The 12,214-nt window shown below is 46.7% G+C and overlaps 1 protein-coding gene across 4 annotated transcripts in view; it reads right to left on the bottom strand.

Moving 5' to 3' along the window:
- Nucleotides 1-97: 97 nt before the first annotated feature.
- The window catches only part of pacs2 (phosphofurin acidic cluster sorting protein 2), a 29,543-nt gene continuing 17,426 nt past the window's right edge, over nt 98-12,214 (bottom strand). For 2 of the 4 annotated variants that reach the window (XM_047046134.1, XM_047046144.1), the window contains exons 9-26: nt 11,974-12,119; nt 11,715-11,805; nt 10,264-10,335; nt 10,032-10,156; nt 9,709-9,841; nt 9,034-9,138; nt 8,546-8,652; nt 8,180-8,334; nt 7,788-7,898; nt 7,297-7,405; nt 6,815-6,847; nt 5,193-5,237; nt 4,274-4,316; nt 3,995-4,037; nt 3,368-3,503; nt 3,053-3,279; nt 2,175-2,288; nt 98-2,027 (exon numbers count right to left, since the gene is read on the bottom strand). In XM_047046134.1, the coding sequence (XP_046902090.1) occupies nt 1,909-2,027; nt 2,175-2,288; nt 3,053-3,279; nt 3,368-3,503; nt 3,995-4,037; nt 4,274-4,316; nt 5,193-5,237; nt 6,815-6,847; nt 7,297-7,405; nt 7,788-7,898; nt 8,180-8,334; nt 8,546-8,652; nt 9,034-9,138; nt 9,709-9,841; nt 10,032-10,156; nt 10,264-10,335; nt 11,715-11,805; nt 11,974-12,119 (1,914 nt within the window). In that variant the 3' untranslated portion in view covers nt 98-1,908. The remainder of the gene's footprint in view (nt 2,028-2,174; nt 2,289-3,052; nt 3,280-3,367; nt 3,504-3,994; nt 4,038-4,273; nt 4,317-5,192; nt 5,238-6,814; nt 6,848-7,296; nt 7,406-7,787; nt 7,899-8,179; nt 8,335-8,545; nt 8,653-9,033; nt 9,139-9,708; nt 9,842-10,031; nt 10,157-10,263; nt 10,336-11,714; nt 11,806-11,973; nt 12,120-12,214) is intronic. The other 2 variants (XM_047046152.1, XM_047046160.1) reach the window with 2 other exon arrangements.

The following is a 12,214-nucleotide window of genomic DNA, read 5'->3' as shown; positions in this document are numbered from 1 at the left end:
GCTGATGGTAGTGTCTGCTCAATAATGTGTTGCCCATAAACTACTCAGTATGTTTGTATCTTGGGGAAATTGTTGATACATTAAACAAAACACATAATTTAGTGTGTCTAGTTTTATTACTCTCAACATTGGGATAACGATGGTAGTTTCCTGGGCATCCATCGATCCACTTTTCATCAGGCGAAACAATTAAACATACTCCTTGATGAGGAAATAAAAAGTGTTACCATTTCAACATGAAGATGCTTACGTTTCTTTGAGGAATGGTTATTTTCAGAGCCTACAGCACTAAACTTGCAGCCCATCCAACAGTTGGGCCCAAAGCGTTCAAGCCTGGAAACTACTCAAATAAATTATAAAATGTAGGCAACTGTGGCACTTCTGTTAAGCAATATTTGTTACGGCTACTTGTTTTGTGGATAAATACAACTACAAATGTACACCATGTCATATGCACAGGACAGGTAGGATATGAAACAAATTGTATGGCTGTAAAAGGTTATGTGAAAAGTTGCGTTGGTTGCTATACCTTTTCTAACATTCTATTTAGGCCGACTGTACAAGCATTTTATTACAACTGTTTCATATAGTCCAGTTAGGCCTAACAGACAATCGAACGTGATGAGGATGCTTTTAGCACAATACTGATAAAGTACAGGTTCATGGTTGGCAATACTTAAAATGAAATGTGCCATGTCATAGTATTTTATACTGTCAGCTCTAAACTGTAATAGATAACAGTAACTGTCTATGAACTGCAGTCGTTGGTATCAAGTTGTTTATGCATGTAAACCCCCCACTAATAATCGAATTAACCTAAGCATTTTAAAAGTGCTTTACATTAAGGTACCTTCAATGTTTACATTCACCTGTACATCATGAAGAAGACAATAGTTTGAGGCAGGTATTGAAAGCTGCAATGTATGAGTAATCATTTAGTAACATTACCAATTGTATTAGCTGCAAATATACATGGAGTGTTGAGAGGAGTGCTGGGAGAGAAAGAGAGAGAGCGAGAGAGAAAGAAAGAAAGAAAAGAAAGTCGTAAATGCCAGCAGAGGTGCATGAACCAACAGTGCAGGGTCAGTTGCAGTTTCTCAGGAGTTTTTGTTCACATTGAATAAACCATCTATTGCACATCTCAGTCTTCTTCAGGTGAAACCAGATGACGCCGGTGGAGTTCCAGAGACGGGATTGACCTGAAGTCTTTCAGGACCGACATCCTCCCTGTGCTACCCAGGAGAACAGACCTCTCTTCCATTTGGTCTTTATCTCCGGGGATATATAGGTTTCAAAATACTCTTGATAAATAGTTACATTGTTAAATTGTGCTGACAAAGAATTTTAAACCATCTTTGCCAAAGTAAAAAAAAGAATAAACATTTAAGGGATGAACAGCTCAGGAACTTAATTGTTAGACATTAATTCAATAAATTCTAATGGTTAGCTCATTAAAAATGTGTCTTTCTTCAATCAAAAGACCAAAAAAAGCATCAGTAGGATTTTTTAAAAGTTTGGTGAGAAAAAAAGATCTCCCCTTTACATTCAGGCCACAAGAAGTGTTTACATAAATAAAAAATGACAAACACTCACAAACAACAGAAGAAATAGGTAAAATTAAGACAGTGGGACAGTTGGAGGCCGTGGTGGGATTGGGTGGGGTGGGGCTGGGGGACTGGAGACCAGGGTTGGTGGTGGTGGGGGGGGGGCAGGGGCATGCAGGGTGACTGGGGACAGGGGCAGAGGCACCGTGGGGGGCGGAGGCTGGGGGCCAGGGCTGGAAGCCAGGAAAGGGATGAAGTGCCAAGGCGGGGTCTGGGGATCAGGGGATGGGGGGGCGGGTTAAAGGCTACTGGCACACGGGGAAAGGGAGTTGTCCTCGGTTCCATACGAGTCTCTCATTGGCTACTAGTAAGGGCCTTTGGTGTGTCCAAAGATCCCGATCGGGAAGTGTTTGACGTGTGAAGACCACTGTGCTGCCAACTGGAAAAACTTGACATCGTTCCACTCGACACCGTCAATCAACACTGTGTGGGAGGAGACACAAGAAGAAAAGGCTTATTACCAATCCTGAGGTGAACTTGCATCCCCTCAATGACACCAGGCTGGGCTGGCCATCTGCCAACAAAACAGGAAGGAAGGAAGGTGAGGGAAGGTTCTGTGGAGGCCCTTACCTCTCAGCATGGTCTGCTGTTGCTTGGCAGTGCAAATGAGACGGCTGATGCCGTCAATCACCTGACTCTTGGACTCCATCTCCTTGTCTTTAGTTTTTTTAGGCAGGAACATGACTGGGAGGAAAGAACGAGAGACCAAGACTCAGTGGTTAGAGCATTTGGCCGTAGATCAAGAGGTTGCAGGTTCGAATCCCGAATGTGGTTTATTATCATTAATATTTACATTATTATTACTATTTTCGTAACTGTTCAGTCATAAATATAGTGTTTCAGAACATCCTGCTTCAAAACACGCCTGGGTCTTTGTTACTATGGAGTTCCTTATGAGGAGAAACATACTGGAGTATTACACAGAGGAGCGGTCAGCAGCGAGGCACTGGGAGTGCTGCCTTCATCACTTCCTGCCAGGGGCAATTGTAGGATCAGACCTTTAGTGGTGCTCAGCCCCCAATGAGAATGTGACATGAATACAATGCCTTGCAAAAAGTGCTAAACCCCTTTGCTAATAACAGGCATGCAAACAGGTCAGGGGTAAAAAAGGTGAGAAGGATAAGGCAAACCCCCGACCCTGTAGGGGGGGTCCAGGGGCACGCTCCCCCGGAAGAAAATTTATTACATTTTTAAGTGAAACGCATGAATCTGGTGCACTTTGAGAACAAAATTAAGAGGCTAGATCTATGTAGAATCGCTCTTGTAAAAAATGTCCTGTTCTTTTAACCATAGACAATTTTTGTATAGCATACATCATAAAAAATGATTAAACAATTAAACAATTTTATTTTATCATTATTATTTTTAGGTGTGCTGAGATTAAATATAGGGGTGCTTGAGCACCCCTAAAAAGGGTCTAGAATTGCCACTGCTTCCTGCCATCTCACCTTTCTTGTTCTTCTCCTTCATCACCACTGTCATGGACATGGTGGGCTGGGGGCTGCAGTCGGCGCCCCCTTGAGGCAGCCTGCTGACCTGCAGCGAGCGGAAGGTGCACTTCAGCGTGTTCTTGGAGGAGGAGTCCCGCTTCTCCACGTCTCTCTTCCTCTCGGCTGGAGCCACCCAGTAGTCTACCTGCAGACCCATCAGCTCTCCCTGGCCCCCGCCCGGCGAACTACACCCAGACAGAAGAAAAGACAGCCTGGGTTACCTCCACATGGTTGGACCTGTGAGGTGGGCGATCTACGGTTAGGGATGAATACCTGCTAATGTTGAAGCTGGTATGGACGGAGGGAGAAGAGGGAGGAGTGGGGGAGGCCTCCTTCATTGCAGGAGACACTTGTGGAGGAGTGGAGGAGAGGAGGGCTGAGCCCACAGGGGCCGCGTCATCAGAGTCCCCTGAAGAGGAGAGGGGTTAGGAGGTCATGTCAACACAGACACACACCAGAACCAGGGAAAGAAGCCGTTCACACGATGGGGAAGGAAGGGACACACTAGGATCAACATATGAAGGATGAGACACACTGATCAATCAGCCATGAGCCTTTGCGTACTTTGTGAAAGTACGCAAAGTGGGGCCACCAACATGGGGCCAGCTTTGGTTGACTGAATCCATTACAGTGGATGGCAAGTGTGGTCTCTAAAGTGGATTTATGTCTAGATCGTTGGTTGGGTCATTTTACTAGACATTTTTATTTCTTATTGTGTGATAACGTGGTTTAAGGAAGGACAGTTGTCTGTTAGCTTTGAGCGATTTGGGTGTTCTGTAACCAGACGTGATTTGACGCTGGTCCATGAAATCCAAACTTTCGCTTTTTGACGACGGCGTCGTCTCAATCTCAATATGTTCAGCCTAGACTCCAAACAGGAAGTGTGAACTTCTAACACACCTGATGTGGCTGAGGTCTGCTCCACAATGCCAACCTTCACCATCTAGGAGTGCAAAACAGAAGGAGAGTTCCAATCACGGTTTCTGCTCCACAATCGTCATATCTCTCAGAACTCATATCACATGGTAGCCTACATGTGCAGTGCTGTGCAAAAGTCTTAGGCACTCAAGATTTCTTTATACTATATTTATGTTCCTTTTTGGGTCTTTTGCAAATATTAGGGTGGATATCTGTTCTGATTCAGCTGTGATCTCATTTAATGGAGAAGAAGAGTCTTACCCCAATGAAAGGGATGAACTTCTGGCACGAGTCCTCGTCCGGGCTGTGGGGGGAGACAGGAGGTGAGGAGAGGGAGACTGAGGCTGAGGCTTCAGAAACCAACAGGAGAGGAAGACTCCTCCCTGCTCACCGGCCAACAGCCATCGAGACGCCCCCAAGGTTTGTGAAGCCTCAATCTCATGTTTATATTTTGGGTTGTGTTTATTCGGAATTGATCGCAAAGCACTTTGGCTCCATCATGGAGGATGAGCCTTGTCGGGCGTCCAGAGCTCATCTAGATCAATGTAACACTGAACGACACGCAGGCAACGCCCCAGCAGAACGTTCAAATCCACCGTGAGTGAAAGGTCTACTTCTAAGGATTAGTAAGGTGTACTATGACACAAACGTCTCTTATATGTGGGGACCATTCATCATTATCATCACACTATCCCAGCAGCTGTGAAGAAGCAGGAAGGAAGACACAAGTGAGGTTTGATTTGAATATCGCAGTGTGTTTGAGATGCCCCCCCCCCGACCCCTGATACAAGCGAGAGAAGCAGAGTGAGACATGCATCACAGGTCTCCACCAAAGCCAACCAAACACTCGAGGCCAACCCATCAGTCATCAAAGCAAGGACACAATGCACAGGGTTCAGAAAGCAGCCGGTGGATCCAATCAGGAAGCCAGCTTGGGAGGAAGTGCTGAACAGGGGAACCAATCAGAGCATGGGAAAATGAAACTGGACAAAGCAGAGGCCAACTGGTGGAAGAGCAGCAACCTAAGTGCCAATCCGTTTCAGGCTCCACACGCCACTAAGATGTGGAGCACATTGAAACCGGAACGCAATGACTATTTTTCTGGAGAAAGTCAGAAAAATAGAGTGCAATGCACGTGATCTACTGGATGTTTAGCCAGGTAGAAGATTGGTGCTCTTGCCTTTGAGTCCACTGCCATCTGCCCCCCAGTGAGGACACAGAGAGACTGAAGGAGAGAAGGCGGGAAGGAAGGAGAGAGGGAGGGAGGGAAGAGAGAGAGAGAAAAGGAGAGAAAGTCTATAGTAGGTAAGAAATCCGGGCCAATTCATCACATCACACATGTCTCTGTCAAAGCTACAGTCAGTTTAGCTTCATGGAGTCACGCATCTGCCTGGTTCTGTTCTGTGTACAAGCGGAGATGACAGTGCAAGACCAAGTCATTGGTATTATTGGTATTGTTAAATGTCGGTAAACGTATGAATTTATTTAGCGGAGCATTCTGCCGTGTGTGTTGTTTTACACAAGCAACCTCACCAAGGACGCTTTCTACGCAATATGCAGGCACACTGAGCATGCCCACATTAGCTTCCAATGTATGCCCACTATAACATGAGCAGTGATACCGAGGGGAGGGGCTAGACTACACCACTAGTTGGGGGGGGGGGGGGGTGTCACTACTTCAAACTAGACTAGACCTCTCCCCATAGAGACACACCAGAGACCCAACCCCCACTCCCAAATGAACTATATGGTTTAAGACATACATTTGTGAACGGTTAGTCAGTAAATATGATTTACACACTTGACCCTCCACATGCAGACTAACTTACAGGGACAGCAGCCTACAGGTTAATGAACATGCACCTGACGTCTCACAGTGCATGTGCTAGCAGGACTGGTCTGCCAGTCTACACCAGGTCAAACAGAGGAGGCCGGATGCACATGAAGATAACAGACATGGAACCGAGAGAAGGACAAGGCAACAAGAGGGGGGGGGGGAAGAGAGAACCCAGGAGGAGGAACCTGCAGCTTTAACTGTTCACCTGCCAGTCCAGCAGCACTCTGGCACACCTGCCCACTTCTGATGAAGTGGAGGGCTTAGCTCTTAGTTACCCCTCAATTCCCCTTAGTTACCCCTAGCTACCCCTAGCAGCACCTTACCCCATAGCCTACCTCTAGTTACCCCTTAATGACCATTTAATTACACCTAATTACCCTTTAATCATCCCTAATCATCCTTAGTTACCCCCATTGCGCCTAGCTTCCCCATAGTTACACCTAGTTGCCCCTTAGTTACCCCTATTTACCCCTTAATAACCCCTAGCTGCCCCTTAATTACCCCTAGTTAACTCTTAGCTGCCCCTTAGTTACCCCTTACTTACTCCCAGTTGCCCCAAGGTAGCGGAATATTAAGGCAACATCCCCCATATAGGGTAGTCAGGCAACAGAGTTAAGGTAAAGCTTTAGTCCAGACATGCTACAGGTTCATAGAAGAACCCAATCTAGACTGAGGTCCTGCTAACAGTCCCCTAGTCCGGGGTACTGAGGTGTACAGTGTTTATGACCGCAGGTGTTGATAGAGACAGGTGTGAGGGCAGGTTCCCAGGGAGCTGGTGAAGAGACAGGCGACAGAGAAGACTGCAGAAGTAGACAGTTGGGGCTAGCTAGGGGAGGAGCTAGCCATGGGGAGGAGCTAAACAGGGAAGGGGCTATATAAGGGAGGAGCTAGATGTGGGAGGAGCTAGCTAGAACAGGAAGCAGAGGAATCACCAAGGAGACTCAGACTCAAGCAGGCCACAATACCTTACTGCAAAATCAAAATGAAAGCTCTTTTTCCTTTAAAGAAAGCAAAAGGAAACAGAAATAAAACACATATGATAATGTTATCATTATTCACAAACAGTGATGGACAGACACTGATGTGTACAGAAAAGGTCACAGGTGTGTAGCAACTCCTGACTGGCCTCTCACTGAGAATACTTGTATCTTCACTTCATACTCATTACACGTTGTATTATCAAATGGCTCTCAAATGACCCAACTCAACATGGATGCTGAGATGGATAGCCTATACTTACATCCCCAGATTGAATTTACAAGTACTTTCATTGAAAGGGAGCGAGGCACGGATACATCCAGTCAAAGTGAATCCTTGACACACAATGTCACAAAACCAAGCTAAACACCGACGATGTGAAGTCTTTCTTTAGGGTTGACGTGTTCTTCTAAATACAGCTCATCTAACAGTCCTGGGATGGAGGAGGGGCATGCTGGGAGCATCCTACCTGCGTTGTTTGTAGGTGAGCATGGCCTCGGCGATGGGGAGCTGGTGTGCTCCGTTAGCCCCCACCATGTACTGGGTAACCCTGGAGACCACGTCTGGACTCTCCTGCCCTGTACAGGACACAGCTGTTACCGCATTGCTGTTATTCTACTGCTATTACCGAACTGCTGTTACTGAATTCCTGTTACTATACTGCTGTTGCTGAACTGTTGTTACTGCACTGCTGTTACTGAACTATTGTTACTGCGTTGTTGTTGCTTTACTGCTGTGACAGACCTGCTGTTCCTATACTGCTGTTACTGAACTGCTGTTCCTATACTGCTGTTACTGAACTGCTGTTACCGGACTGCTGTTACCAAACTGCTGTTACTGAACTGCTGTTACTGAACTGCTGTTACTGAACTGCTGTTCTTCTCCTGTCTCTCCAGCTGTTACTCTCCTGTCTATGAAACTCTGACTTCCTCTCCGAGGAGGAAGGCTAGTCTGTCCTACCCAGGAGTCCAGCCTCCGGCTTATGGAACAGGTCTCTCCAGGCAGCGTCTTGGAACAAACAGTTGTAACGATGGTCGATGGTGCCCAGGTATTTGGAGACAGGATGAGATCCTAAGCTCACAAAGATACACAGAGTCAGAGTCATCTCAGAGTAATGCTACAAAAAAACGACATCACATCTAAATTGTCGCAATGTTGTTTTCAGATGATATATATTGAAAGGAGATGGTTTCATCCAAGCAACGAATAATCATTTCAAATACAGCAGACGATCAAGGACTGAATGACACAGTTTAAAACCGCATTACATGGGCTGGTTATTGGTTACAAAAAAACCCAACCAGATAAGTGACACTGAGTAATGTGAGTTCCCCTGCAGCACCAGCACCAACCCAGAGGGATGATGAGGAACCTCATGTAGCCCAGCCAGTCAGGGGTCTTGTGGGAGAGGTGGTCCACAAACAGCCGGAGCACGGCGCTGAGGTAGTGTTGCGCCCCCGCCACAGCGATCTTGATGGGAATGGGCGTCTGGGAGTTACAGTTACAGCTGCAGGACAGAGAACACGGAGATACAATCATATATGCCCACATACACTATATACTATGTATAGTTACAGTTACATATACTATATAACTACAGAGATACACAGATCACCATATACATCTACTTGTTATCTACAAATAACCACATGCATTTAATCAGTCTGACCCAGAAGAGAAGCCTGGAAAAGGAGAGCAAGGTTAAGAGGAAGACTTACAATCTCTGGATGCGCGATACGATGGTGTTGAACGCAGCCTGGATGTCGGCTGTGGTGCAGGTGCAGACCACTGGGAGATGGTGGTTCTGAAGAACATCTGATAGATACTGAGAGAGGGGGGGGAAGGGTAGTGAAGGAGTGAGATAGAGAAAGAAATAAAGAGAAACAGGGGACAGGGAGAGAGTGGGGGACACAGAGAGAGAGGAACATGGAGAGAGAGACACAGGGAGAGAGAGGGACACAGGGAGTGAGCAAGGTAAAGAGAGGGGGAGAGAGGGGGAAACAGAGGGAGACAGGAACATGGAGACAGAGAGACACAGGGAGAGTGTGAGAGAGAAAGAGGGAGAGAGAGGGGGAAACAGAGGGAGAGAGGGAGAGGAACATGGAGAGAGAGAGAGAGAGAGAGAGAGAGAGAGAGAGAGAGAGAGAGAGAGAGAGAGAGAGAGAGAGACAGCAGAGCAGAGGTGTGTCTGTCCAGTGAGCCTCACCTGGCCCTGCCAGTCGGAGGTGTTGATGAGGATGATGCTGTCAGGGAGGTGGTCATCAGACACCAGGATGTGGTTCAGCTGGTCGTACACCGTCTTCCTGGGGATCTGAGACGAGGGAGACGATCAAGTCGTCGAGACAACAAGCAGGACTAAGAACTCCACTGTACACTCCATCGTTCTGATGGTACGCTTGAAACTTGTCTGGCTTAGACTCGGAGACCTTCCAACCACTTTCCCTCCAGCCCTCATCCAACTCACATGTTGTCCTCTATGGCACTGTGTATCTCCTCGTATGTGTTGCACTACTTGTTTGCACTTGTTTTGTTCTGTTGTTTGTACTTTGTGGAGAGATCCTCAAGTCTGAAATGCATGTTGTCTCATGTACTTTCATGTTGTTTTATGTTGCTCTATGGCCCTGGATGAACACTGTTTTATTTTCATTGGGCACGATAACATGTTCATGATTGGAAAAGACAAATAAAACACACTTGACTTGACCCAGCACTAGTTATTATCTGATTAATGCACCGAGCCAGGTGTGCAACTGGATCTGCAGGTGGCAGTTCCCTAGAAGCATGTTAGACAGCCCTGCCCATGCAGTACGAGTGTGAACGATCAGTCTGATTCAGACAGCAGATATCAAGTCTGTCATTCGCTGAAGTTTCCCCCTCCTACCTGTAGGTGGCAGCGTGTGTCCAGGGACCGCTCGTTGTCCAGGCTGTTGGCCCTCTCGTTCTGCGGCCTGCTCGGCTGGCGCTCCTTCAGGGACGTGCTCCTCCCTCTTCTTCCTGCCAACTTAGGTTCCTGCCTGCAGAGAGAAGCACAGTAGTGATTTCCTGCAGTAATAACCAGGATGGCTAACCAATAGTAATAACACGTAGAGATAACCAGCTGTAATCACTTTTAGTAATATCCAAATAATCCATTAGTGATCATCTGTAGTGATGACGGGTAGTGATAACCATATTGAATGTGCTAAGAGAACGTCAGCCACTCGCCTGTTGGAGGGAATGATGAGAGACTCGGTCTTGGTCATCTTCCCGCTGGGCGGGAGCCTCTCCAGGAAGGTGTCCATGTTGTCCATCTCCAGCTCAGTGGTGGGGGTCACCGCCTCTGGCAGCTCCTGGAAACATCCGGAACCCAGAGCAGAACACAGCGTCGGAGGTCACAACAGGTGTTGAGACTGGATGAACCAACACTACCAAGAAGGCCAAGATGGTGAGTACTTACAAAAGAGACATTGTCAGAGATGCTGTCCTGCTGGAATTTAGCACTGCCACTTTTGGTTTTGTCTGGGTCCATCTGAGGAGGAAAGGGTTGGGAGAGTGAGACCAAACCACCAAGTGAGGTATTGTGGTGTGTAGTGAGTAGTAAGTTTGGGGTAGTGAGGTATTGTGGTTTGTAGTGAGTAGTAAGTTTGGGGTAGTGAGGTATTGTGGTGTGTAGTGAGTAGTAAGTTTGGGGTAGTGAGGTATTGTGGTTTGTAGCGAGTAGTAAGTTTGGGGTAGTGAGGTATTGTGGTGTGTGGTGAGTAGTAAGTTTGGGGTAGTGAGGTATTGTGGTTTGTAGTGAGTAGTAAGTTTGGGGTAGTGAGGTATTGTGGTTTGTAGCGAGTAGTAAGTTTGGGGTAGTGGGGTATTGTGGTTTGTAGCGAGTAGTAAGTTTGGGGTAGTGAGGTATTGTGGTGTGTAGTGAGTAGTAAGTTTGGGGTAGTGAGGTATTGTGGTGTGTAGTGAGTAGTAAGTTTGGGGTAGTGAGGTATTGTGGTTTGTAGCGAGTAGTAAGTTTGGGGTAGTGAGGTATTGTGGTGTGTAGTGAGTAGTAAGTTTGGGGTAGTGAGGTATTGTGGTTTGTAGTGAGTAGTAAGTTTGGGGTAATGAGGTATTGTGGTTTGTAGTGAGTAGTAAGTTTGGGGTAGTGAGGTATTGTGGTTTGTAGCGAGTAGTAAGTTTGGGGTAGTGAGGTATTGTGGTGTGTAGTGAGTAGTAAGTTTGGGGTAGTGAGGTATTGTGGTTTGTAGCGAGTAGTAAGTTTGGGGTAGTGAGGTATTGTGGTGTGTAGTGAGTAGTAAGTTTGGGGTAGTGAGGTATTGTGGTTTGTAGTGAGTAGTAAGTTTGGGGTAATGAGGTATTGTGGTTTGTAGTGAGTAGTAAGTTTGGGGTAGTGAGGTATTGTGGTTTGTAGCGAGTAGTAAGTTTGGGGTAGTGGGGTATTGTGGTGTGTAGTGAGTAGTAAGTTTGGGGTAGTGAGGTATTGTGGTGTGTAGTAAGTAGTAAGTTTGGGGTAGTGAGGTATTGTGGTTTGTAGTGAGTAGTAAGTTTGGGGTAGTGAGGTATTGTGGTTTGTAGCGAGTAGTAAGTTTGGGGTAGTGAGGTATTGTGGTGTGTAGTGAGTAGTAAGTTTGGGGTAGTGAGGTATTGTGGTGTGTAGTGAGTATTAAGTTTGGGGTAGTGAGGTATTGTGGTGTGTAGTGAGTAGTAAGTTTGGGGTAGTGAGGTATTGTGGTTTGTAGTGAGTAGTAAGTTTGGGGTAGTGAGGTATTGTGGTTTGTAGTGAGTAGTAAGTTTGGGGTGGTGAGGTAGTGTGGTTTGTAGTGAGTAGTAAGTTTGGGGTAATGAGGTATTGTGGTTTGTAGTGAGTAGTAAGTTTGGGGTGGTGAGGTAGTGTGGCTGTGGTCTCACTGGGCTTGGTGGCTCTCTGTGACTCCTGATGCTGTGGATGCTGCCTATCTCCGTCTGAGAACTGGACAGGGACAGACCCTCGAAATATGGCCTATGAAGGCGCACAAAACAAACGCGCCCTGTAAATGTCTCATGAGCACCGGGTAAATGTCACCCCAAAAAAACACAACTCAACACTCATAATACAACACAACAATAACCCTCACACACCTACAGTGACCACAATAAAAGCCATAAATCAATGGAGTGAGTTGCTCACTTCAGTTTGGGTTTGGGGGTGCTGAGAACACTGTCGTCGTCGTCCATCTCCGGGCCGCTGTCGCTGGGGTTTTCAAACTCCAGACTCTCCAGGTCCTCCTCCACCTCAGGGGGCGGCTCTGCAGGGTCCTGCTCCGAACCCAACACCTCCACAACCACAACCAGACACCCACCAATGAGCAAGGTTGGAAAAAAAACGGCCTTTATTTATTATGTAACCTTTTGAGACCCAGAAAATAACG

Source organism: Hypomesus transpacificus, chromosome 3 (assembly GCF_021917145.1).
Source record: "Hypomesus transpacificus isolate Combined female chromosome 3, fHypTra1, whole genome shotgun sequence".
Taxonomy (NCBI): Eukaryota; Metazoa; Chordata; class Actinopteri; order Osmeriformes; family Osmeridae; genus Hypomesus; species Hypomesus transpacificus.
The sequence above is the reverse complement of the archived record's forward strand: the minus strand, read 5'-3'. Positions and strand labels throughout refer to the sequence as shown.